Source organism: Sminthopsis crassicaudata, chromosome 3 (assembly GCF_048593235.1).
Source record: "Sminthopsis crassicaudata isolate SCR6 chromosome 3, ASM4859323v1, whole genome shotgun sequence".
In the NCBI taxonomy this organism is placed as follows: domain Eukaryota; kingdom Metazoa; phylum Chordata; class Mammalia; order Dasyuromorphia; family Dasyuridae; genus Sminthopsis; species Sminthopsis crassicaudata.
The window spans coordinates 580,100,149-580,127,611 of NC_133619.1; the positions used below are offsets into that span (position 1 = coordinate 580,100,149).

General features: G+C 42.9%; 1 protein-coding gene across 1 annotated transcript; it reads right to left on the bottom strand.

Annotated features, from left to right (window-relative positions):
• Positions 1-133: 133 nt before the first annotated feature.
• On the bottom strand, positions 134-22,803 carry RHOG (ras homolog family member G). The gene is made up of 2 exons (XM_074304969.1): positions 22,650-22,803; positions 134-1,640 (listed from the first exon to the last, which is right to left on the bottom strand). Exon 2 carries the CDS (start codon positions 1,556-1,558, stop codon positions 983-985), a length of 576 nt encoding a protein of 191 aa, XP_074161070.1. The 5' UTR covers positions 1,559-1,640; positions 22,650-22,803; the 3' UTR covers positions 134-982.
• Positions 22,804-27,463: the final 4,660 nt, after the last annotated feature.

Consider the following 27,463-nt stretch of genomic DNA (forward strand, 5'->3'; position numbering starts at 1 on the left):
ATGATATTTTCTGGTCTCCAATGAATCCCACCCCATTAGTACTCATGAAAGGCTACCACCCACCCAAGCTTGAATGTCCTCTCCAAACCCCTCCTAGCCCCTCCCCTCCCCCTCTACAAAGGGAAGCACTGGGTCTTGAACACAAGGTTTTATTAATGCACGCAGGGAGAGGGTGGAGAGGGCTGGTGGGACAGAACAAGTCTTCCCCTCCCTTCCACACCCCTAGAGCACATACGGACAAAGTCTGTTGGTGGGTTTGTAAATGGGGATTGAGAGGCAGCTGGCTCTCCTTGCCGCTTCCTCAGGTGGGCAGGTGCTGGCTGGCTCCCTCTCTTCTCAGGATCCTGTGCTCCTGTCCTGGCAAGAGGGGTGGGGTGTGTCCTGAGCATGGTAGCCAGGCTGGAGCAGAGATGGCTAGATGGTGGGGTAGGTATTCAGAAGTGCCCTAGACCTAAGGAAGCTCAGAAAGGCCTGTGAGGATTGGCCCAGAGAAGCTCACTAAAGACCAAGGGAGTGGGAGGGCTGGAAAAAGCCCTCCCTACCAACAACAGGAGGGCTTCAGCTCTGAGTGCCAGGAACAGAAGGGCAGTGGATTGAAAGCTCCAGGAAAGCAAGAACTCTTGTCTTTTTTCATCTCAGAATTCCCAGAACCTGAACAGGGTCTTGCACATAGTAGGAGGTTGGTCAATAAATGTTCATTGAATTGAATGTAAAGACTGCTCAGAAAAAGAGGGACTAGAACATTGCGCCATCCCTTTTTCCCTTCTCTCTGAGGAGAGTGCGGACACTGCTGGGGGGGCATGTAGCTGGAAAGAGAAAGAGGAACCAATCAGACCTAGAGGGGAGAAGGGGACCAAGGCACATCTGGTTGAGTTGGGAGGGGGGAAAGCGGCTCAGGAAGATGAACAAACAGACGACAAGCCCCAGGACAAGGCCAGCAGGGGTGGGAAGGGAGGATCTGTTCCCTTCCAAGGTTGGGGAGTCACAAGAGGAAACAGGAGCGGCCCCGCTTGAGTGGCGTTGGATTGAGCACGGCCCGGACAGCCTCAGCGAACACTTCTTTGACTCCATCCTGCTGCAGTGCAGAGCACTCGAGGTAGCGAACAGCATGGATCTGCTTGCTCAGGGCTACGCCCTGCTGGGGCGTGATGGGCGCCTGGCCCTGCTCCTTCAGCCGCCTTACGGCATCTGGCTGGGCCCGCAGGTCCTTCTTGGTGCCCACGAGCAGGATGGGCACGTCAGGGCAGTGGTGACATACTTCTGGATACCATTTGTGCCGCACATTCTCGTAGGAAGGTGGGCTGGCAATGGAGAAGCAGATGACAAAGACATTGGTCTGGGGATAGGACAGGGTACGTAGCCGGTCATATTCCTCCTGACCTGCTGTGTCCCACAGGTTCAGATTGACGGTGCGCCCATCCACAGTGCTTTGGGCACTGTAGTTGTCGAACACCGTTGGGATGTACTCCTTAGGGAAGGCATTGGTGGTATAACAGATGAGAAGGCACGTCTTGCCCACTGCCCCGTCGCCCACCACCACACACTTGATGCTCTGCATCGTGGCGGCTGCGGCGGGTGCAGCTGTGGCCCAACTTGCTTGTCTCAGCCAGAACCCTCACAGTGGCAGCCAAGGCTTCAACCTGTACATGAGAGACACAAGGAAAGAGAGATGTGCCATTAAAATGGGAAGGGTCTGGACAGGTCTGAAGCTGGAGGAACCCTAAGATTCAGCCTGATTCCTGACTTTATAGAAGGGCAAACTGAGACAGGAAGAAACTTGTCCAAGGTCATTATGACAGGTACCTGAATTAGAATTTAAAGCCAGGTCCTCTGACTCCAAACCCAGTTTTCTTGCATACTGTACTCCCCTACTAGATGATCTTAGCTCTTAATCACTGAGCCCTTCACCCCTGAGGTGAAGTGAGCATGAGATGTAGAAGGGAACCGAGAATGGAGGATTAAAAGGGACTTGGAGACTATCTAGTGTAGTTGTTCTCCAACATTTTTAAAAGGGAAGATTGAAGTTTAAAGAAGGGGGAAGTGATTTTGACCAAAGTAAACACACACACACACACACACACACACACACACACACACACACACACACACACACACACACAGAGGATATTCCCAGAAAAATGGAAATAGAGACAAAAGGAGACACAAAGGCTTTGGGACCATGGGAGATGAGAACCCAAAAGAACTGGCAAGAGGAATTATGTCTCCCCCTTTTCCCTCCCTCTTCCTCATTGGACATAAATTCAGAGGGAAGTAACTAAAGAAGTCACAGTTAGACAGGTGCATATTTTGTTATTAAGGAATTATGTCTCCCCCTTTTCCCAGGGAAATATCATTGGACATAAATTCAGAGGGAAGTAACTAAAGAAGTCACAGTTAGACAGGTGCATATTTTGTTATTAAAACCTTTAGCCCCCCAAGGTTTACACAGGGTACCAAGGATTAACCTCTTGGGTCCAGAGCAATAGTATCTCCATTTGAAGGGAACTGCAGATTCTCTTGAGGAAGAAAGTTCAGAGAGCAACCTGCTTAATCCCAAAAGAAGCAGGAATCTCCTCTATGACAGCTCTGACATTATTTCTGCTTGGTCTCAGATGGCAAAGGAAGGGAGGTATGAAGAGGCAGATTTAGGCTTGATGGAAGGAAAATTTTCCTGTTAGAATTGTCAAAAAATGTAACGGACTGCTTTGGGATACATTTCCCACCACTGGAGACATAAAGATGAAAGCTGGTGTGCCATTTGAGACCAAGCAGAAATAAAATTATCTATCATATTCTGACTTCCTCAAGTCTTCTCTTCTACAGGTTTAATATCCTAAGTTCCTTTAAGTAATCTTCCTATAGCATGCTCTCCAGTCCTCTCAGTAATCTGACCATCCTTTCCAGATCTACTTGAGCCGATCCATGTTCCTTCTGGAAACAGAATAGAATTCTCCACATATAATTTGATTAGATCAAATATAGAGGGATTATTATCACATGTGGTGGATGCTATGCCTAAAATTGGTAGCTCGGTTCTATCTAAGATTGTCCACTGCTGGATGTCTCAATCCTCAGACTAGTAAAATGATTTCAGATCTTAATCAAGGTACATATGGTTTTGCTGTTACCTTGTGTTCCCTTTGTGTTGCCTCCTTCTCCTAACCTGGACACAAATACCTTGCCTCTGGCCTAGTTGTGGATTCTACATTAGCTCAACAAGAAATTCCCCCACACACACCCCCCCCCCCCTTACATTTCTGGAGACTACAGTTCAGTTATTTATACTTCCTCAACCTCAGGGACCACCCTCTACCAGCCACTTCCTGGAACCATAGGCTGACTCCTTACTTCCCCTCCCTCCCCCAGCACCAGTCTAATAACTCAGGCAGGCCTCACCTCAGGACATATTCAACACCTAAAATGTAGTATCCTAATCCAGAATCTAAAACTAAGATATCTCACCTCCAGTTTCAACACATCTCACTCATCTGTACACCCCCCCCCCCTTAAATCTGCAAAAAGTCCTACTTGGCCCTTTAGGTCTCTATTCAATTCAAATTCTAACTGTTTCCTCCAGGAAACCCTCTCAGTTCCCCAACAGCAGCACTTTCTCAATTTTATGAAACAGCACCTCTTTAAATGCGCTTGACATATATTGTGAGAGATTCTTAACCTCCTACAGACTCAGCTACATGACAAGAACACAGTCTTATCTAGAGACTTATCAGGACTGCACAAAGCAGGCCCTTAATAAATGTGGAAGGAATTGGCTTGCCAACAGTGAAATTATAACTGGGTAGTTACCAAACAGCCTTCATAGGGAACTAGAGAAAGATGTGCTCATGTAGACAAGAATATGGATAGATTTTTTGCCATATATTTAAATTCTGAATGCTCCTGACATATTGATAACTCTTCCTCTACCCCCTACCCCGCCCCCACACTCCTAGCATCCTCAGAGTCCTATTCCCCCCTCAAGACAGTCATCATCAGAAGGCTATTTCCTTAAACCGTACTAGATATGTGGTCAAAACACCTGGGTTTAAATGTTAACTCTGCTACTTACTACTGTTTAAATGAGCCTGGTCTTTTCACTCCATCTCTTTGGGCCTAGATTTCCTCCTCTGGAAAATAAGTGTCAAACTAAATACCTTCTAAATTTTATTGCCAAATTCTGTAACATGGAGCAACTCCTGCAACATAGATCCTAAAGCCTTGGAGTTGTGCCTAAGTAGCAGTCTTTGGTAACACCTCCTTACCTATGTTAGGTGCCTGTAACTTTTGCTGAGTGCTTTGAAATCTTTATTATCTATTGTGAAACTTTATAGTCACCTAACAGTGGCATAGGAAGAACTATATTCAAATCAAGTCTCAGACACTAGCTGTTTCTTTACTGGGCAGTTTCTTTAACTCTAAAAAGGAGATAACAATAGCATCTAATTCCCAGAGTTACAGTAGGGATCGAATGTGTTTACATATATAAAGCGCTTGGCACCCTGCCTGGCAAATAGTCAGAGCTTAATAAATGCTTATTTTGTTCCTTTCTACAGATGGTAAATACACAATAATTATTGACTGAATTGAATGACCTCATATCCTTCAAAAATTCTCTTGTCCAATTATCCCCTGCTCTTTATCTTTGTAGCCCTTACTCAAAAGCTTTAACTTCTGTGTCCTGGCCAGCAGCTTCCTCTGAGTGTCTCAGCTCCAGGGAAGGCAGCAAAGTACCATGGAATGTATGGCAGGGCTTGTCTCTGTGGGACTCCAGGCAAGCCATTTCAATCTTTGTGGGCCTCTTTCCTAATCTTTAAAATAAGGGAGCTGCCCTAGATGACTTCTGAGGTCCCTTCCAGATGGAAATCTCTAATCCTATGAGCCTGTTCCTAGTTACCCAGCTTCTTCCCCTGTCTCATTCTTTTGTCACCCATCCCAGATTGACCATGTCCTGCTCATGAATCTGTCATAGCTCTCTACTGCCTTCAAGAAGGTCCAGATGTGTGACATTCAGTTCTCCTCTGTCTGGCCCCAAATAATACCCATCCTTATAGTCCTAATTCCTGGAGGAAGTCAATCCTTTTGAACTGGCACAGACCTGAAAGTTTGAGTCATACGAACTACTTCAGGATTCCTCTCTCTCCCCAGGACTACTACAGTAGTCTCCCACTCTTCCCATCTTCCACACAGTTGCCAAAATAATATTCTTAAAACATCACCCAGGTCAAATAAGCTCCAGGACCTTTTGTTTGACTCTTAATAATAAATTCCTTTCTTTTGCTTGCAGAGTCTTTCCCAGTCTGATTGCAGCTTACTTCCCAGGCCTATTTTTCCAGGAATGCCACTGCCCATCCAAACATCCGTATCTGCTGTTCTCCATATACCACATTCCATTTCCCAAGCTGCCTTTGTAGAAGCTTGTTCCCCATGCCTGGAATGCACTCCCTCCTCACCTCTGCCTGAAAGAATCCCTAGATTCCTTTGAAGCTCAGCCTAAATGCTGCCTCTTGCAGAAAGCCTTTCCTGTTGCCACCAGCTACTGTCCTGCCCCTTTCCCAGAATTACTTTGTATATATTCTGTACTTTATTTTCTAGTGCAGATTGTTTTCTCCAAAGAAAGTTACCTTCTTAAGGACAGTAACTGTTTCAGTTTTTTTTTTTTTTTAACTGATTCCAACCGTAACAGCAAAAGCCTTTTTTTTCTCCCCAATTCTAACATTTTTTCAGTGTTGCTATATGGCAGTGAGCTATGACTGCCTCTAAAGAGCAAAACGTGACTATTATAGAGAGTGCAATGGCTAAAGGGGCAGAGAGGCAGGGAGAGGGAATCAGGATGTAAGCAGACTGAAACACAGCAACCAGTGAGGGATTTTAAGAAAGGACAGAAAGAAATGACATCATCAAGGAATGGTTCCCCAGGAAAAGATGTTCTGCTAGCATGGCAAAGCATGACAGATGGGCAGCCACAGTGCTCCCTCTATTGGCACCATCTTGGTGTCATGAAAAAAAGCAAGGAAGGTCTCTGGTGAGTGGGCCAAACCTCCCTTGGTGAACTCTTGGGAGGTTGAAAAAGGAACCGGGCAAAAATTGTATGACTCAAGGCAACTCCTGAGTGCATTCCAGTATGTGGCATGACACTTGGCACAGGGGGCTTAATAAATGTTTGCTGAATAAGAATTGAATGAATATACTGAATTAGTGAATATTTTATGCTGTGATGGAAATATCCCCAAATTTCTAATCTATATTTGAATCTGACCTCTGCAACTGGGCATCCTTGGAGATGTCAATTAACTTTCTCAAGCTTTTTAGTTTTCTCTTCTATAAAATGGAAATCGTCACATCCACAGGGGCTATCTAATTTTTTTAAGGCAATTAGAGTTAAGTGACTTGCCCAGGGTCACACAGCTAAGAAGTGTTAAGTGTCTGAGGGCAGATTTGAACTCAGGTACTCCTGACTTCAGGCTACCTACCTATCTTACAAAGGAAAGCATTTTACAAAGCAGAGAACAATAGAACCATTCATAATTGTTATATTCTCCTTCAGATTTCAGGGGTGTCTCATATGGTTGGGTAACCTGGAAATTCTCAGAGGGCAGGGCCTGGTTATCTCCCTCTTGGTTTTTCTATGGCAAGGTTGGATATAGACTGGGCATATAAGAAATCTCAGTACAAATTTGGGGAATCATGGGTTCCACTCTACCCCAAGGGGAAAAACAAAATATTTGCTCCACTGGTTCAGGCCTTGTTACACTGGACCATCTTTTTTCTAGTTATCTTGAACCTGGTGGACACCTGGTGCAGAAGTGAAGACTAAAGAAAATACTCAATCAAAGTATATACAATATCAGGGATTCTGAGTTAGATGGTAAATCTATTTCATTGGCAGTTTCTCCAAGAGACCAAAACCAGAAAGGAAAAGACAGCAAGTATCACCATCCTCAATCTCACACACCCTCCATCACAATTAAAAAGTACTTTAAGGTTTGCAAAAAGATTGACTGATAACTTATTTGAGCCTAACAACTAGGAAGATCGTGATGTTATCTCCATTTTAGCAGATGAAGAAACGGAGGCAGGCAGAGGTTTAGTGTCTTACTCAGGATCCCACACATAGTATTTGAGACTGAATTCAAACTCAGGTCTCTGACTCTCAGCAAATAGATGGTGAAGTGGACAAAGTACCAGGCCTGAAGTCAAGGAAACATCTTTCTGAGTTCAAATCTAGCTTCAGACACTTACTAGTTGTGTGATCCTGGGCAAGTCACTTTATCTTGATTGCCTAATGATAAACCACTCTCGTATCTTTGTCAAGAAAACCCCAAATGAAGTCAAGAGTCAGGAAAGACTGAAATGACAGAACTCTTTGATTCTAGATTCAGCTATTTATTGAACCACCTAGCTGCCAATATAATCAGATTCCAGCACTGAGATTAAAAATAAAAATAATTGACTTCAAATCCTGCCTTATACATTTATTTACTGGCTATGTGACATGGCACAAATCATGTAATTTCTGCCTCAGTTTCTCCGTTTGTAAAATGGGGATATATTAACATTTACCTCACAGGGTCATTGGGAGAATCAAATGAGATATGGATAAGTAGTTTGCAAAACTAAATATAAATATTAGTATTATTAGGAAACCACTAACTTGTATTTCCATGAAACCATTTGCATGAGCCCTTTGTGTTTTAGGGAAGCTGCCTCCCAGTTTATAAGGAAGCTTTTCTTTACATCAGGCTAAAGTCTGTATCTCTGCAACTCTTTCCACTGCTTTCAATTGCACACTCCCATTTCTCCAATTGGATGACAAGCTTACTGAATGTGGCATCTTGGCTTTCCTTTTTCTCCCTCACAGTATCATTATGCACTAGCTTAAGCACAGTCAGTCATCACTTGCTTCAACCTTATTAGACTTTGGAGCTTTTATACACCCACACCCACACCCACACCCACATACACACACATATGTGTGCATAACAAAAATAGCTATATACACATACATATATAAAGCAAATATGTATTTGTTGGGATCACAGGATTTAGGACTTAAAGGATCATCTAATTCTGATGTTCTTAAGAAAGATGAGAATTTTAAAATATTGTACCTTAAAGGACTAGGTAAGTTTTTGCATCAGTTGATTCTCCTTGTCCTTCTAATATCCTGTGGTTAGATTTTAGGAATCTATGAACTGGGATGGAAAAAAAATGCATATTTATTTTCGCTAACTTCTAACTAGAAGTTAGTATTTTGTTAAATTGCTGAAAAACCAATTTGATTCTGAAAAGAAATAATTAGCCTGTCAAGGGATCCATGGCCCGTGAAAGGTTAGGAATCCATGATGATGATGATAGCCAGCACTTATATAAGACTTTAAGAATTGCAAAGCTTTTTATCTCCTTTAGTATTTACAAAAACCCTGGGAGATAGGTGCTAATATTAACACCTTTTTACAGTGAAGAAAGTGAAATAATCAGAAGTTAAATGAGTTGCCTATGGTCATAGCTAGAATCTGAGGTAGGAGTTGAACTCAACTTTTCCAGACTTCAGGTCCAGCTTTCTATTCACTTAGTTAAATTTAGCCTAACTTCTTCATTCTATGGATGTGGAAATTGAGGCAAAGAAAAGTCAAGCATCCTATTTAAACTTGACATGTCCACCTTGGTTCACTATAAACACTAGAATTACATAAGGAGCACTTTCTGAATTGAAATCTTTTCAATCCTGAGAAGCATCCAAGACACAGTTCCTACTGTTACTGAAGAACCTGACTAAGTTCTGGGAGAGTGAACTAGAAAGATTGGGAGAGGAAGCCCAGATCAGGGTCCAAGGATTCAACTTCTTTCTTCTGCCTTTGGGTGAAGGTCTAGGCTCAGGTTTATGGGGAAGATTTTTTAAAGCACTCCAATTTGCTATAATCGCAGAGATCTGCCATAGTTTAGTTATCTCAATGGTAAATGCCATTCCACTGATTTTGAAAGTCAGAAGACTTGGTCTGAGGAGTCAATTCTGACATTGGCAAGTCACTTCACCCCTGACTCATCTGTAAAATGCTGACATCACTACCCAGATAACAGAGTTATCATGATGTTCTCTTACGATACAATTTGTAATGTCTAGAGTATTATAAAAATATGTGCTGTTCTTAGAGTCTGTGGCCAACACTTAGTTCTATCCTTCTCTCTCTCCTTTCAGTTTTTAGTGGCCATTTGTTTCTAGACTAGGAGTTGAAAAAAAAAAACACCAACTCCTGTATATTGCAAGGGAAGAAACTTTCCTCGGAGATCAAAAAACACTGACCAAAGTCATATAGCAAGTCTATATAAGACAGCCAGAATTTAAACCCCCAACATTCTGCCACTTGGCTAAAGGATCTTACACTTCCTTATGGTGCCTCTTGACTTCAAATCAACAAACACCTTTCCTTCTAGGTATCTAGCTCAGATGCTGTGGAAAGAGGAAAGAATCTCTTCTCTCAAAGCCTGAGTTTTTTCCTCTGTACAATGAGGGAATTGCACTAGATAGGGCTTCTTAATTTTTCATGTGTCACAGACTCTTTTGGCAGCAGTCTGGTGAAATCTATGGACCCCTTCTCAGAATGTTTTTAAAATAATAAAATACAAAGAAAATAATCCCAGAGAAAAGGAAAATCTATTTCCTAGATGTTTATCTCCTATGATTTCTTTATGCCTTTATTTTGCCAGGGGAGCTGACTTTAGGATCTAAGAGCTCTAATGACACACAGACAAGATATGGGAGATAGGAACTGATTATCACAACAGTTTTTAAAATGCTTACTATACATCAACTCATTCAATTGGACCCTTGCCACAACCCTGTGAAATAGGTGTTGCAAATACCTTCATAGGCATTCTATAAATTGCTAAAAATGAAACTATGAGAGATGAAGTGAATTATCCAAGATCAAACAACTTGATCAGGGAAAAAAGTGGACTCACACTCAAATAACTATCCCAGGCAGCATACGCTTTATGCCAGTGGGTACTACAAGGAGGAGAGATTACTGTGAGTTGGGTATGTATCATTTCTATGATCTTAACAAAACTCTCCTCTCCATCTCTGACCTTACTTTTCTATGAATTGAAGGAATTGGACTGATCTTAGTAATCTGTAAGATCTCTTCCACTTCAAGTTATGTGACCCAGGAATTGACTGATTCCCTGGGCATCATTTCGAAAGAACTCTGGATTGATTTAAAAAAAAAAAAAAAAAAAAAGATATTTGAGATAGGTTAGACAAATGTCTGTTAACCTGATTGGGGTTTTACTTAGCCATACTGTTTAGATCAAATCTAATTCCTCAGCCTTTAAAGTTCCAACAATATGGTCCAAAACTGATGAGAAAGCATGCCCTCCTCTTTTCATTAAAGAATGCTGTGGAATGTGGATTCAGAATGAGGCATACTTTTTAATAAGGAGTCAATGTGTTTTGGTTTTGGCGCTAGCAGGGTTAAGGTGGAGGAATTTACTGGGATAGCAATAGATAGCAAATAAAAAAACATTTCTTTAAAAATTCCAACCTATCTTTTTAGCCAGGTAGGCCTTATTCCTGGGGTTACTGTTACAGACACCAGAAACTTTTCCTCTCAAGTTCCCATAGACTTCAAGTTCCAGCTCTTCCTACTCCATAGGGCCTTTCCTGCTCACCCTGACCCCAAAGGAGCATAGATTTTGAATTGCAAAGGACCTTAGAGGTCCAAGTCCTTTATTTCACACAGGAGGAAACTGAATATGCCTGGCAGAGAGAGTAAATGGGAAGGGTGGGATTTAAATCCAGGTTTTTAAAATTCCAAACCCATCAAATTCTACATCTTGTCTTAAGAGCCCATTACAAAGCAAGTCAGTACCTCCTCCTTCAAACTCAGACTGTTGGTCCCTTACCACTTACTGCATGTAAGTCTTAAGAGTGTGCCAGTTAATCTCTCCCATCATGCCCTGTGACTGTTCCCTGTACAAGAGCCTAAACTCCCCAGCCAGGCCGGAATTCCCTTGAGACAGGGGTCTCTTCCTCCTCAAAGTACAGGAAATCTTAGTAAATATACATAGTTTGTCAGTGAATGGCTTGCTGATGCCCACCCCTTTCTCTTAATGGGTATCAGCACTTCCGGTGTCTATATCCTAAAAGAAAGAAAAAATTGCCCACAAGACTGAGTCCTCCCCCTTGATCTAGACAACTCCCATTGGCATCAGTCATCAGTAGGTGACTGAGGCCTGGGAATAGGCAGAAAAAGGGACAAAGACAGGATCTGTAGATACTTAAGGGACCTCCAAGACCATCTAGTCATGTCCACATGGCTGTCCCCCAGCTTTCACTTTGAGTGAAAGGACCTCAAGTGAATGTATGATGTCCTAAAGCCACTATAGCCACTTTTCAATACATTCTGTTGTCAGAAAATTAACACCATAGAGATCATCTAACCTATTTTTTTTTTTTTTAACAGAGAAAACAGGGGGAAGGGACTTGCCCAACATACTAAATGAGGACTAGCATCTCTTCATTCTTAGATCACTGCTCTCCACTACACCCACACTTTTCCCTTCCCATCTCTCCCTCCCTCAGATGCCCAAGCACTAATTTAAAGGCAGTAAAACTTGGTACACAGCTTAGGGGATTGGGGGAGGATACCACTGCATTTCCTGACCTATGCCAACTTACAGCTTATAGCCAAGGGCAAAGAGTGAAATCTGTTCCATGTCCTTCAACAAAATGCCAATGTCTTTACCATGAAGCCTTCCCTGATCTCCCGTGCTCCCCTTCTATCAAACACAAACTAACCTTTCCCTTCTCAAATTTCTAGTTTCCCCCTTCTGTTCTTATCATACTTTTCCTCCTATCATTCTTATTTGTGCATATGTCTAATCTCTCCAAGGTCTTTGAGGACAGGCTTTATATTGACTTTCATCCTTGTATCCCAAGCATGAAGCACGTAGTTGGTGCTAAGAGTTTACAGAATTTCTGAATTAAGAGGAGAGGAGGAACCAGAGAAAGGGCTAATGATAGGGCCTGACCGTTAGAACAAGGGAAATGTCCCAACAGGGAGTGGCTGGCCCTGCTGTGGAGAGGGGAAGGAAGAAACCCAAAGGGGGTAAGATTGGGGAAGAAGAAAGGGGGATAAGTGGGGGAAATCCCAAGTGGTAAAAGCACTGAATTTTCCCAGCTGCTTCTTCTGATGTCTCCCAATCAATGAGACTACCCATCATCTCCTGGGTCTGACTCCATCTCCTAATTCTTAAAGTGCATATATCAAAGCATAACAAGTCCAGTTTTCTCATTTTACAGAGGAGGAAATTGAGGCCAAAAGGGAAGGGAATTGCCCATGGTCATGTAGCCTGAGACCTGAGCAATGGGATTTGATTTCCAACCTAATCATTGTCCATTCTGGTTATTATATGGAAAGGATATAGAGATCAAGTCCAACACCATCATCTTACACAGGAGAAAACAGAGGCCTAGGAATTCATCTCTGACTTATTCCTTCCATACAAATAATGCCCAATGGGTGCAAAGAACGCTACAGAAAATTACATAGAATACTGAAAGGATAAATGATCTTCCCAGGGTCACATAGTTTTTGTCATAGACCTGAACCTGTTTTCTGATTTCAAGGTCAGCACTAAACCAGACTGTCTCTCATAAGTAATAAAACAGACAAATAAGACCATGTTAATTCCATATCCTATCTGTTCTTGATCTTCCAATATCTGTTCAGTACTCATCCCCTTCTTGACAAACCTGTAGCTCTGTCACAACCTAGCCACAGCTCTTCCCATATTGTTTCACAGCAGCATCCTCCTTACTCTAGTCTGTCTCTATCTCTCCTATATACAGTGTCATAGCTACCCTGTAAATGAATTCTGACTTTGACTATGACCCCACTGGAGAACATGCCAAAGATTCTCATGGATAACTGGAGAAAGGACATTCTAGATATAGAAACAGATTCTGGACATGGAACATAAGAGTTGGAAGGATCAGGGAGAAAATTGAAGCCAGATAGTATGGCAAAGAATTGGAACTGAACCCTCTGACTCTAAAGCAGATACTGTTTTCCACTATGTTAATATTATGGGTCTGCATGGGTGTGAAGGTCACCATGAATGAAGTGAGCCTCTGGAGCATGGGGTAGGGAGAGAAGAGATCAGGGAGAGGACCTGGGCTAAGGACAGAGAGGACTGGGGGGAAGAGTAGAAACTGGCTACAGTTAATTGATCTGCCTTAGGACTGCACAGTTTTCTATTCTTTCTCTCTTTTCCTGCAAGACTCAGGCAAGTATGTCAGTTCTTCCTGTAATTTTGGGGGAAAGATTCTCTACTGCCTTGGCTATTTACCTCTTTCTCCTCTCACTGTGGATTTGAAGGAAGAGGGAATTGGGTGCCAGGTCCCAGATTTTAGTAAGAGGTGTAGACTTTGTGCTGACCACTCACTGAAAGATCTAATCACCCCCACACACATATATACCACCCCCATTTCTGATGAAGCGGCCAGACTTAGGCTGTAGCTAGGGAGGAAATGGAATTGTAGCTTAACTTGGCTGGCAGCCCATTCCTCCCTAGACCACTGGGGCCCTGGGGGAGGGTAGAAGGGAAGGGGCTAATGGGTTCAGGCCTGCAATAAGGCCTGGAAGGATGGATCTTGGGGCCACCAAAGGTTGGGGTGAAGCTCAGCCACAGCTGTGTGGAAGAAGGGGCTGGGTGGGGCAATGGAGAAGAAGACTCCTTAGGGAATCCCAGGGGTGGGACTTAGGCTGCCAGAAGATTCAGAGATTCACTGCATGTTGAGCCAGAATGGGTTTCCTTAGAACAGAAGAAAAGCTGGAAGGAACCTCAGAGATCTTGTGGTCCAGCCCCACTCCTTTCTCAGAAGAGGAAAGCAAGGACCATCTAAGGGAAGGGACTTGCCCAACATTAACCATTGAGTGACTCAGTCAGTAGCAGAACTTGGACCTGAATATCTTTTATCTCAGGCTCAAGGCTCTTATCACTGTGTTTGACTCTGCACTCCTAATGAGAATTTCATATACAACAGTCAAACAGCACAGAATGGCCGGAAGACCAGTGTTGTCTCCCCCTACCCCCACCTCCATCTCCCAAGGCCACCCACACCCTCCCCAACAGGAAGGACGAGCCTCCACCCCCCCCTCCCATTTCCAAACCAACTCAACCCTGGCCCCAGGCCCCACCTCCAAGGAGGCTGGAGGGGGGTTTCCACAGGGGAAAGTATGTGTCAGGGAGGAAACTCCACTTCACTTCTCATTCCTCCCCACCCCCAGCCCAGGCTCATCCCCACCCAATCCCAGCCACATCCCTCTCACCTCTGGGGTACAGTCCTGAGGCATTCACTACACTAATCCCAGAGACTGTAAATTCCAGTGTCACACTTATCCTTTCTCTACAATATGAACTAGCATTTCAATAGCATTTACTATATGCCAGGCAGTCTCAGTTTGAAGCTCTCATAACAACCCCAAAAGACAAGTGCAATTATTGTGCCCATTTTACAACTGATCAACCTGAGGCAAACAGAGGTAAGTGATTTGCCTCGGGTCATACAGTTAGTAAACTATAGTTTGAGGACAGATTTGAACTCAAAGTCTTTCCGACTCTAGGCTCAAAGTTCTAACCACTGAGTTAGCTGACTGCTCTGATTTCAGGGTTCTGTATACAGTAGGTGACTAATAAACAGCTGTTGAATCAAATTTATTTATTTATTACAAAATTTTTTTGTAGTATTTTATTTCCAAATACACGTAAAGATAGTTTTCAACACTGACTTTTGCAAAACCTTGTGTTCCAAATTTGTCTCCCTCCCCAAGATAGCAATTTGTAAATCAAATTTAGTAGCAGTTTATTTCATCCTTATCACAGCCATAAGAGGAATATTATATTATTATCCTATCTCAACAGCTGAAGAAACTGAGGCTGGTAGGGTGGAAATGAATGTGCCCAATGCCACACAGTAAATGCCAGAGAGAGCATTCAGACAATGGATCAGAGATGAGCCTCTCGACCTATAGGGCAGATTGGCTAGAGAGGCTCCTTTAAAGTTGACCAGGTTGAGTTTTGTTGGAGAAGGGGTTGGTCAAATGGTTCCTCTAAGGACTCTAAGCTCTTTTCCCATCCCATGGGCAATGTTGTCCAGCAGAAAGAGATCTGCACTTAAAAAGTATAGAAACCTGGGATTAATGTTATCCAGATGGCCCTGGGATACTCACAACCCTTCTAAACCTCTGTTTCCCCACCTGTAAGATGAGGATATCTTCCAGAGATTGTGGTGGGTTAAGTCATTCAATTACTTAAATTGCTATTGATAAATGAGCTATTATTCTTATTAATAAGTACAACTTGGACAGTTCAGGGACCAATCTGCTCTATCCTACCCAATAGCGAATAAGGCCAAACCACTCCACACCGGGGAGTGAAGTATGAAAAGCAAGGCATAAAGGGGAATTCCCTATGTTGAGGGGGAAGACACAACCTAGTAAGAGAAAGCTAACAGCCAGGGGACAGAGTTGGACTAGATACATTTCTAAGGAGGTACAGAGCTCTGCATTAATAGAAAGATTGGGGAATCTGAAGCTGACAGGGGCTAATCTGGGCAGATTTCCTGTAGGAAGAAGAGAGCTTCTAACAATTGCTCAGAGTAATAGTGCTGAGAGAGTTCATGGAGATCATCTTATTTCCATGATTCTACTTCAACCCCCTCATTTATCTGAGGAAGAAAGGGAAGGAACTACCAATGGTCATACTAATAAGTGTCAAGAAGCAGAATAAGATCGGGTTATCCTGAGCCCCAGACCAATGCTTTTTACACAAAGAAAAGGGAATTTTGTGATCTATAGCTCCACTATTTCTTGGAGCTCAGGGTTCAAACACTACCTTGATATATTAATTAATATTGATCCCTTCAAGAAAGACAGGAGAGTAAAGGCATATAACTGTCCCATTATATCATATATAAAAACACACATATATATGATATATATATTAACTGCCTTAATATATAAATTAATATTGATCTCTTCAGGGAATAGATCGAGTAAAGGCTGATAACTGGTGCAGTAGAATCTGCTTTGAGGAGGATCCAGGCCTACGCTAAATTATAATTTATCTCTACTATGTGGCTTTCTAGGGCTTCGGGGTCCCCTTTTGGATACTCCCTTCCAGGTGTAACAAATCTGATTTTACAAAGCTATGACTAAATTCTGATGGATGTGGCCCTCTTCAACAATGAGATGAACCAAATCAGTTCCAATAGAGCAGTAATGAACTGAACCAGCCAAACCCAGTGAAAGAACCATGAGCAATGAGTGTGGACCACTTCATAGCATTTCCATTCCTTCAGTTTTTGTCCACTTGCATTTTTGTTTTCCTTCTCAGGTTATTTTACCTTATTTCTAAGCCCGATTTTTTTTTTTTTTTTGGTGCAGTGAGATTACTGTATGGATATGTATACATATATTGTGTTTAACAAATAAAAAAAAAAAATTAAAGCTATGACTGCATTTCTAAATTCCACTCCTAACAGGCTCTTCCCTATGAACCAAAGACCAGTGGGCTACTTACATGTAACTCCATCTCCCTCATCCTACTCTCCCATAAATAAAAGACTAACCCAGTCTCAGTCTCATATGCCTAAAGGCAACCTTTTTTCATTCCTTCCTCCCTACAACTACTCAGTGGGACCATGAATTCCTCATAGAATCAGCCATAACTCCCTAAAAGCCTAAGGGCACCTAGATATTGCAGTACATATAGGATTGGGCCAGGAGTCAGACTCAACTCCACAAATTCAAATCTCAGACCACTACTAACTGTGTGACCCTAGGCAAGTCACTTAACCCTGTTTCCCTCAGTTGTTCATCTGTAATATGAGCTGGAGAAGGACAGGGCAAAGCACTCCAGTATCTGCTAAGAAAATTCCAAATGGGGCCAGGAAGAGTCAGACATAATGACCTAACAACTGGAGACAGGAAGAACTGCTTCCCAATCTAGCTGTAAACACTTACTATGTGATACTGATCAAGTAACTTAACTTCGGCCTGCCTCATTTTATTCAATTATAAAATGGGGATAATAACAACACTTTCTGCAGAGGATTGCTGAAGATCAACTGAAGTATTTTTAAATAGCATAGTGCCTGGTACATAGTAGGTGCTTAATAAATGAGTGTTTCCTTCCTTCCTTCCTAAGGATAAGAGTATTAAGAATCCTAGAAGTGAACTCACTTTTCAAAGGCTTATTCCAGCTCTCTCTGAGTCTATGAATAGGCCAGCTGGAGGATAACTTTTGGTGCAAGACTGTTTGGATCTCTGGTTTCAGGGATGAGGACAGCACGTTTGACTGTATAGCAGAAAGGGCCTTTACTTTGGAACCAGAGGGCATGGGTTCACATCTTGTCATCTAATCTCAATTCTTTGCTTGGCTTCATTTTCCATCTTTTCCAAAGGAGTTATTCCCTTCTAGGGCCTGATCCTATTATCTACCACTCAGTTCCTAAGCACCTCCCTTTCTCCGATAGTGCTACCATCTCCAGGTGCCTTTTTCTAACATTTATTTCTCTCTTTCCCTTTTCCTCCCTATTCCTACACAACCCAGACCACAAAAGTTAATTGTTATGTTTACAAGGGACAAGAAACTATAAAAATTTAGGTCCACAAACCTGAAGAAGACAATTAGCCTTACAGATAAAAGGAATCTGACAGGTGACCTTAACCTTCTGATCTAATCCTTAATTTTATTTTATTTGTTTTTTTTGTTTGTTTTGTTTTGTTTTCCTGAAGCAATTGGGTTTAAGTGACTTGCCCAGGGTCACACAGCTAGGAAGTGTAAAGTGTCTGAGACCAGATTTGAACTTAGGTCCTCCTGACTTTAAGGCTGGTGCTCTAACCACTGTACCACCTAGCTGCCCCCTAATCCTTAATTTTAAATCAAGCCTAATCTGGTCCTTAATATTCTCAGTCTAGGCTAGAAGTACCTCCCAGTATCTGGACCTCTTCATGACCCTACATGAGCACATCATTATTACTCATAGGGATCATAGGAAAGGCCTTAGAAATCACCTGGTCTAGTACTTCTTAACTTTTTGTGTACGTCCCAGACTCCTTTGACAATCTATGGAAGCCCTATGGACCCTTGCCAGAATCACATTTATGAACGCACAAAATAAAGTACAAAGGAGTACAAAGGAAACTGATTATTTTGGAATAGTTATTAAAATAAGTTGCCTAGATCACACAGGCAGTGGACAGCAAAGCTAGGATTCAAACCCAGAACTTCAGATCTAAAAGCCAGTTATCTTTATGATTCTTAGTCCTGCCTCATAGCAGTGGACTCAGGAAGCCAGGATACTCAAAGGGACTAAAAAGTTCAAGGCTATACAGGTTTCTTTATAGAGACACACAGCCTAGGCATTTGGGAGGAAGGTTAAGTGAGTTCATCAGTTGAGGGTCCTGGATGGGAAGTAGAAACTGAAATCAGATCAGCCTGCAGTCAATCTCCAGGCACAATTTCAGAAAATAGTGAGCTCTACCAGAGGGCAGTTCCTTTCCAGGAGGAAAGGTTATACCCTTAAAAAGAGGAAGGACCCTGGGTAGCTGGGGTGGGGGATGGAGGACAGTCCTTAAGAGAGGCAGAAGCATAGGCAAGTTGACCTTTTCAAATTTCAGTCAGGAAGTCCCAATTTCTGATCCTTTATCCAGGGCAAGAGTTGGACTTAAGTTTTTAGACTGCATAAAGAGTCTCAGAGGCACGCCCAAGGGGTTAGCTGAGGAGATAAAAAAGAAGCCCTCCCCTTAAGGAAGAGTGGGACTAGTTGCCTAGAAAAGAAGGTAACTTTGATGAGCAAGGCAGACAGTGGAAACTCAAGGCAGCAGAGTAAAATACAGTTACATTTTGATTAATGTGAATAACAAATCCTGTGATGTGGAATTATTTGATTTTAGACTACATATTTCCTATGGGCTGGAATAAATTACTACATTTCACACAATCATTTTGCATAGCACAAATCTGAATTCGTGCAACCACTTTCCGGGATTCCTTGTTTGGATCTAGTGGCAGTGGAGTCAGGATTCCAGCTCTTCTGCCACCTTCCCATGCTGCCCTAGGCAAACAACTTCGAGTCTCTTTGGTTTTACTTTTCTCCTCAACAAAATGAAGGGGTTGGGACCCATGATCTAGAGGATTTCTTAGAGATCTAAATCCTAAGATAATATAAGTGACTAAAGGATACCTTTTTTCTTCATTCACCACCCTGACCCCAGGCAATCTCAAAATGCCAGTAAGACTGTGCTCAAACAGGTTAAAATCTTCTCCCAGAGCTCTGACCCTCTTATTATTAGAAAACCTTTCCTCAGAGAAACTATGGAGTTTAAAAAGGGAATGCTAGTGATCATGAACTGTGGAAAGAGCACTCTGGACTTGAGGTCAGAGACCTAGGAAAGTCTGCCCATCTTTACCACTGGATGGTTGCTTCACCATAGACAAGCAAAAAGTGCCTCTCTGTGACTGTTCCCTTCTCTGCAAAATGGAACTAACAATATTTGCAAGTATACCTACCTCACAGTTGTCAAAGAAAAGCACCTTGTACACCTTAGCTCCACTTAGAAATGAGAGCCATTTCTATCATTCCTATTCCTCCTTCATCTCCAGGCTGAAATCCTCAAGCAGGATTCCTACTCCCCCAAGTGTCTGTGGAAGGAAATCCTACACATATTGTCAAATCCCCAACAATTTCTCAAGTCTGCTTTCAATCCCATATACTTATAGGTATCTCTTCATTCATGGCTGAAAACCATTACTCAGGCCCACTCCTCCCCAGCCAATTCTGTTTAGAGGCAGAAGAAAACTTGACACAAGAGTACCTCCTCAATGTGGCAGCGCCTCTGTCTCAGTATATCTCCACCTTTTAGTGTTTTTTTTTTCACTTAAAGAAAGCTTAAATGTTTTTTCATTCATTAACAGTAATGTGGGGGCTGGTGTGTAGCTGTATATTGTCTCTATATACCTTTTCTAACTTTCCACTCCCCATTTGGCCCATTGTACTTGCTAGTGAGGATACACTTCCTATCTGCAGCCTAGAAGATAATAGAGACTTTTTTCCTATTTTATTGTTCTATACTCCTTAAGTCTGGATTTTCCCTAAAATTCTGTCCTCAATAGTCTCTTTTTTCCACTCTCTTGGTAAACCTAACCATCACATCAAAGCTTTAATTATTGTCTTGATGATTTCCATATCATATAATTCATGTGAAAAAGATCTGAGGATCTTAGTGGATTTGTAAATTCAATATAGGTCAACAGTGTGAAGTGGTAGCCAAAAATCCTAATTTGAATTTTAGATACACTAAGGGAATCCTAGTGACTAGGGATCATATGTTTGGTGAGAGGATATAGGTGGATTATACTCAATTCCTGATGAATAAGCCTGGAGTCAAGAAAATTGCTTCCTGAGTTCAAACCTAGCCTCAGGCATTTATGAGCTTGTGTGACTCTAGCCAAATCACTTAACCCTCTTTGCCTCAGTTTCCTCATCTATAAAATGAGTGAAATAAACAGTAATCCACTCCAATATCTCTTTCCAGAAAACTCCAAACGAGGTCAGAGGTGAATGAAAATGACTGAATGATAACAACTGAAAAGTGAAATCTCAGAAGAGGGTAATCAATATGATTAGAATATCCAAGAATACAGAATAGGCTGAAGGAACTAGGGATGTTTAAGTTGGAAAAGAGAAGACCTGGGTCGGGGTGAAGAGGCATTTAAAGGGTGACCAACAAGTCTGAGATTTGTTCTGTTTGTGTTCAGAGGGCAAAATTAGATAGATCAATGAAGAATGATAGCAGAGATGCAAATCTTGGCTAGCTTTAAATATGATACCTAAGGATTAGATCTGTCCCAAAGTAAAATAAGCTGATTTGGGAAGTACTGAGTCCTGTATTTCCACTGCTTGAATGGGAACATCTTAGATGTTCCCCCTAGCATCCTAAGCTCAGAATAAACTCCCACCCTTCCCCCACTTCTGCAACATGCTCTTCCTTCAAACTTCCCTATTTTTGTCATCCTCCTCCTCGTCAGCCAGGCTCGACTTCGAAACATCACTGACTCCTCCTTCTTCCTTGACTCACATCCAATCAGTCTAGTCTGTCTCAGCAAGGTCTCTCCCATCGGTACCTTCCTCTCAGTCCCCACAGCACTTAGTGAGCCTAAGTCACATTTCCTCCCTCCAAGCAGTCTCCTCAGGGGCTTCCCCATCTCCAGTCTCTTCCCTTCAATCCCTCCTCCAATAGAACCAGTCACTGTCCCACAGACCAACTCTGACCACATCTCTCTCCTACTGAGAAACCTGCTCTGCTCCCCCCATGACTCACAAGAGAAAGCTAAATTCCTAAGCTTGACATATGGCCTATTCCAAGGCCTGATCCCCAACAGTCTTATTACTCTGATTCCCTTAAAAGATCTCTTCCAGTCAAAGTGAACAATTCCCTGTTCTCCTAAGAGAGAGCACATGATCAAATGAGATGTATGTAAAGCGAAGGGTTATGTAAATTCGAGCTTCTATTATCAGCTATTCCGTACTCTTCATTTAGAATAACCTCCCCTCCCCCAGGCTGTTTACTCAATTTCTGTTCATATTAGAGGTTCAACACAAAGTCACCTCCTCCATGAAGTCCTCTGGGGCTTTTAGAAAATGACAGCTTTTCGAAACTACCACACCCAGAACTTCTACCATTACACGTGCCTTGATACCTACGTCAGTGACTTATCCCTTGCCCCAGAGACCCCTTCTAACTAGAGATTGATCCAAAACAAAAGTCAGCCAGATCCAGGATCCAGCTTCCGACTCTTCTAAACCTCGGTCAGTCCGGACCTCGGGGACCTTTTCTTTTCAGTCTCCGGACTGCCCTTCAACTCAGAAGCTCCCCAATCGCTCTACACACTTTTATGTCTCCTCCCAACCTCCGGGACCCCTCCCTAACCGAGAAAGTCCTCCTAATTTCTGAGATTTAGGAAAGCCCTCGATGCAAAAACTTTCTCCAAACTAGAGACCACATTCAGCTGCCAGGTCTTCTCCAGCCTCTGAGACCTTTCCCTAAGCCCGGAGACCCTCTAGTAATTCAAATTCCCCTTTCCAATTCATGAGATCCTTTTTCAATTAGATATCTCCAGTTAACAGGTTCTTTCTCCCATCCTTAACATCATTTTCCCTCAACACAGAGAAAGCTCAAATTCTGAGACCGCTCCCTTTAACTCAGACACTCCACCTAGCCCAAAGACCCCCAAATAACAGGAACCCCCTCAAACTCGGCTAGGTCCCTTTTCCCAGTGCAGAAAGCCCGCAATCTCAAGGAGCACTTCCCTTCCCTGGAGAGCTCTGCCAGTCAGAGATCCCGTAAACCCCTCCCCCCTCCCCCCACAGACTGCCTAGTCCCACCTACCCAGGCCGGGCGGGCAGGACAGAGCAAGGGGTAGCGCGAGCGCGGCCCCGGGCCCTGCCCCTGCCCCAACCCCAGCCGCCGCCCAACTCCCAGTCCTCCGGGTCTCAAGGAAAGTTAGTGGGCTGGGACCGCGCGATCTCTGCCTGTTCCCGTCCGGCCCGGACATGGAGGGATTGACTGGGGGCACAGGCTCACCTGGTCCTCTCCCTCCCTCTCTCCCTGCCGGCGCTGGGGGCGCTGGGGGCGCAGGGGGCGGCGGCGGCAGCAGCGGCTCCGGGGCCCGAGAAGGAAGTGAGAGAAAGAGGCCGGAGGAAGTGGGGGGGGCGGGGGCCGGGGCCGGGGCCCGGGCCGGGGGCGGGGGCGGGGAGGGGCGCAACAAGGAAGTGCCCGGGCCCCGCCCCCGCTCCCGCCTTCTCCCTCTCTCCTGCCCTCTGGCCTCTCTTCTAGGGCTCTTCAGTTCCACCCCCTGACCTGTCCGCCTCAGCATCCCCCCACCCCCACTCCTCTTCCCCGGCGGGCAGTGTTCTCCAGCTTTCCTTTGCACTCTGCCCTTTCCCAGTTCTCGGTCTCCTCTTCTCCCTAGCCCCACCTTCTGCCCTCTCTCATTTACCCTTCCCTCGAGCTCCTGTCTCTCGCCCCGCCCACTTTCTCCGTCCGTGTCTCTATTGCAACCCAGTCTCTCTCTATCCCCTTCTCTCTTCTGGTCCTTTCCCCCATCCCCAAGGCACTGGCTGCCCCATCCTTCTGTCCCAGGCCCTTCTGTTCCATCCTTGTCCCCTATATCCCGCCTCTACTTCCTCTCCCTCCCTCCCCAGGTCCTCCTTCGGCCCCGTCCCTTTTCCATCTCTGCCAGTGCTCTTCTCCCTGGTCTTTCCGTTCGGCGTCGGACCCCCTTTCTCTCTCCCCGCCCCTTTGCTGCTCTTCCCCCTCTTCTCTCCCGTGATCTTTGCCTCCCTCTCCTCAGCTTTTCCTTCTGCCCTCTGACAACTAGCCCAGTTTTAAAACCCAGGGTTCCTCAGTTACAAGTCATCTCCTTCATCCAGACCTGACCCTTCCTAAATGGAACAGGGGGTTAGAATGAGGCCCCTCAAAGCTTTCCTTTTAAATTTTAGACCCCTGTACAGGGGCTCTGTCAGACTCGTAGAGTTAGAAAGGACCTGAGTCCAAATCCTGCCCCTCCTCAGGTCCTCCAACCTAACTTCTTTCCCCAGGCGGTGAGCGCACCTTTTCTGAAGGCAGCACCCTCCTAGTTCTAACTCAAACTTTTATTTCCATTACGCTTAAATCTTCCTTTCTTCAATTTCTGCCTACGGATCCACTTCTCTCTGAGTTCTAGTGGCACAAATCCTACTCAGACGAAGGTCTTTCAGATAATGGAAATTAGCAGTCAAGTTCCCCCTTTGTTCTTTGGTACCCTTTTGGTATCCGAGGCTGGATACCCTGCGGCATACCTGCAGAGTTGACTTTCCCATTAAGGTTCCTAAAAGGAAATCTGGTCTCCGGGAAATTCTATCCCTCACCCGTCATCCAAACCCTGTCCAGAATGTAAGGTCCAAAGAAGAATAGGGTTGGAAATGAGAGGAAATGGAAGAAGGGGGAGGGAAACTAGCATGTACATGAAGGAAAAGACAAGATCTTCAAAGACACAGGTCAGAGCTGCCTGCAAGGCCCTAAAAACAGGATGTTATTTTCCACACCCATGGGGCACCCCCTTTTTTCTCCTGCTAACCTCTTCTCCCTGGCTTATGGAGGCAGGAGGTGTTAGAAGGTTTTGTCTCAACTACAGGAGGTGGGTGTGTTGGGGAAGGGAAAGATGAGTCAAGGGATGGGCAAGGATGGGCTTGCTTGTCCACCCTGTCATAAGCCCTGCTTGGACTGGGGACAAATCATAGGATTTAGGATTGCAGGGACTTTTTCTACCTACTCCAATACCAATAATTTATAAAGAAGGCAAATGAAATCTAGATAAAGGAAGGAATTTGTCCAGTCTTCTAACTTAAAATTCAATGCTCTTTCTATACTACACTGCCTCTTAAAGATAGAGGTGACAAAAAAATCTCATAGTAGTAAAACAGCATGGAATAGTGGGAACCAGAATGAATGTATAACCAAGAGATTTGGGTTCAAATTCTGACAGCTGTATGATTTAGGCAAGTCTCTTCCTTCCCCTTTCTGAACCTCAGGTTCATAATCTATAAAACGAGAAGATTGGACTGGGTGATTCCCTAAGGTTCTTTCTAATGCATAATTCTAAGTTACTTTTCTCCTCTGAGCCTCAGTTTCTTCATCAGTAAAAGAAAGAATAATATTGTCCTTGCATCCCTTTCTTCATGAAGCTATTTGAGCAAATGGTTTTGTATACTTCAGTGAGTTAATGTAATAGAACAAGTATTTCTGATGTTCCTGCTCACTGCCCTATATTGCCAAAGCCTACCAGAACATTCAGTCCTTGTCTTTTCTTTTTTAATAATCATTTCAGGAAGGAAGACGGAACTCATATCTAAAACAAGGTCTCACCACTCCATTCACTTCTCGATTCAGAAATCTTCATTACCTCGAAAATACAACACACACTCTTTCTTCTGGTATTCAATGCCCTTTAGAATCTGCCTCTGCTGTTCATTTTAAGCTTTCTACTACTCTGTGCTCCAGGCAAACTGTACAACTGCTATTCCCCTAGATACATCTCGTGGTAATCTCTGGTCCCTTTATCTTTGGGTACACCTACAACTGGAGGGCCCTTCCCTCCCAACTCTGATTGTCAGAATCCTTCAACCAGCTGAAATATATTTTCCATGAAGCAAGATCTCCTTATTTGCCTTCCCCATTCCTCATATTGAAAGTGATGATAACATCTTTCATTTCTCTAATATATATATATATATATATATATATATATATATATATATATATATATATATATATATATATATATATGTGTGTGTGTGTGTGTGTGTGTGTGTTATATATATATATATATATATATATATATATATATATATACATATATATATATAAATTTTTTTTGCTGAGGCAATTGGGGTTAAGCAACTTGCTCAGGGTCACACAGCTAGGAAGTGTTAAGTGTCTGAGGTCACATTTGAACTCAGGTCCTCCTGACTTCAGGGCTAGTGCTCTATTTCTCTAATATTTTCAGGTTTACAAAAGGCTTTCATTTGATCTCTCAATTTAACTTCCTTTCATGTCACTTACCACCTCCCTACTCACAAGGCTGAAAGGGGAGTTGACATACTCCTTGTTCCCCACAATCACTTCCTCTCCCTATACCACTATCATTTAGTAACTTTTTCTTCTTTGAATTCACACTATCTTATTTTAATATCACCTTGTGCTAACCTCTTTCACGCTCCCATATTCTTCAATATTATCAATAATTAACTATCTTTCCCACCATCTTTCTTTATCATTGGTGGCATTAATAGTCTTATTAATGACTTTTGTCCTTCTTCTGCAGCATCTTAAAAGAAAAACCTGTTATTTGATCTTTCTATACCTGCTGACCAGTTCAGTATCTCTTCTGCCCTTTATGACTAAACTCCTTGAAATTGCCATTGATAGTTGGTGTCTCCATGCTTTTTCCTCTTTCTTCTTTGTTTTTTAATTTTTTGGCTCTATGCACTCTTTTTTTAATTAAAGCTTTTTATTTTCAAAATATGCATGGATAACTTTTCAACATTGACTCTTGCAAAACCTGTGTTTCAAATTTCCCTCCCTTCCCTCATTCCCTCCCCTAGGTGTCAAGTAATCCAATATATGTTAAACATGTGCAATTCTTCTCTACATATTTCTACAATTCTCTTGTTGCACAAGAGAAATCAGATTAAAAAAAAAAAAAGAAAGTAAATGTATAAGAAAACAAAATGCAAGCAAACAACAACAAAAAGAGTGAGAATGTTATGTTGTAATCCACATTCACTTCCTATACTCCTCTCTCTGGGGGTAGACAGCGCTTTTCATCACAAGATCATTGGAATTTGCCTAAAATATCTCATTTTTGAAAAGTCACGGACATCAAAATTGATCTTTTGATCTTCATATAATTTTGTTGCCGTGTACAATGATCTGGTTCTGCTCGTTTCACTCAGCATCTGTTCATATAAATCTCTCCAGGCCTTTCTGAAATCATCCTGCTGATTGTCTTATAGAACAATAATATTCCTTAACATTCATTTACCATAACTTATTCAGCCATTCTCCAACTGATGGGTATTCACTTAGTTTCCAGTTTCTAGCCACTACAAAAAGGGCTGCCACAAACATATTTGCACATGTGGGTCCCTTTCCCTCCTTTATGATCTCTTTGGGATACAGGTCTAGTAGAAACAGTTCTGGGTGAAAGGGTATGTGCAGTTTGATAGCCCTTTGGACATAGTTCCAAATTGCTCTCCAGGATGGATTGAATCAGTTCACAACTCCACCAACAATTTATTAGTATCCCAGTTTTCCCACATCCCCTCCAACATTCATCATTATCTTTTCCTGTCATCTTAGCCAATCTGAGAGTTCTCACTCTTTTCTTAACCCCTTATAATTTGGCTTCAGGCATCATCATTTCACTGAAACTGCTTTCTCCAAAGTTACCAGTAATTTCTCACTTGTGAAATCAATTCATACAATCCAATTCTTTTTCACTTTCCTTCAATCTTTAACAACTCTCCTCCTTGATATTCTCTTCTCTTCTCTTCAGGACAACATTCTCCTCCTACTTATCCAATTTCTCCTGTCTTCTTTGCTGCAACTCATCCAGATCATGCTCTCTAACCATGGATATCCACAGATACTCCTATACTCCTATACTTTGTAATTTCATCTGTTCCCATGGATTTAAATGCCACCTCTCTGATTGTTATTTTCTTTGTTTTTTGTTTAATTTATTTCTCCCAGTTACATGTAGAAACAACTTTTTTTGTTGTACTTGTATATTCAATTTTTTTTTTTACATATTTCCTTATGAATTAGTTTGGGAGAGAAAAATCAGAATAAAAGGG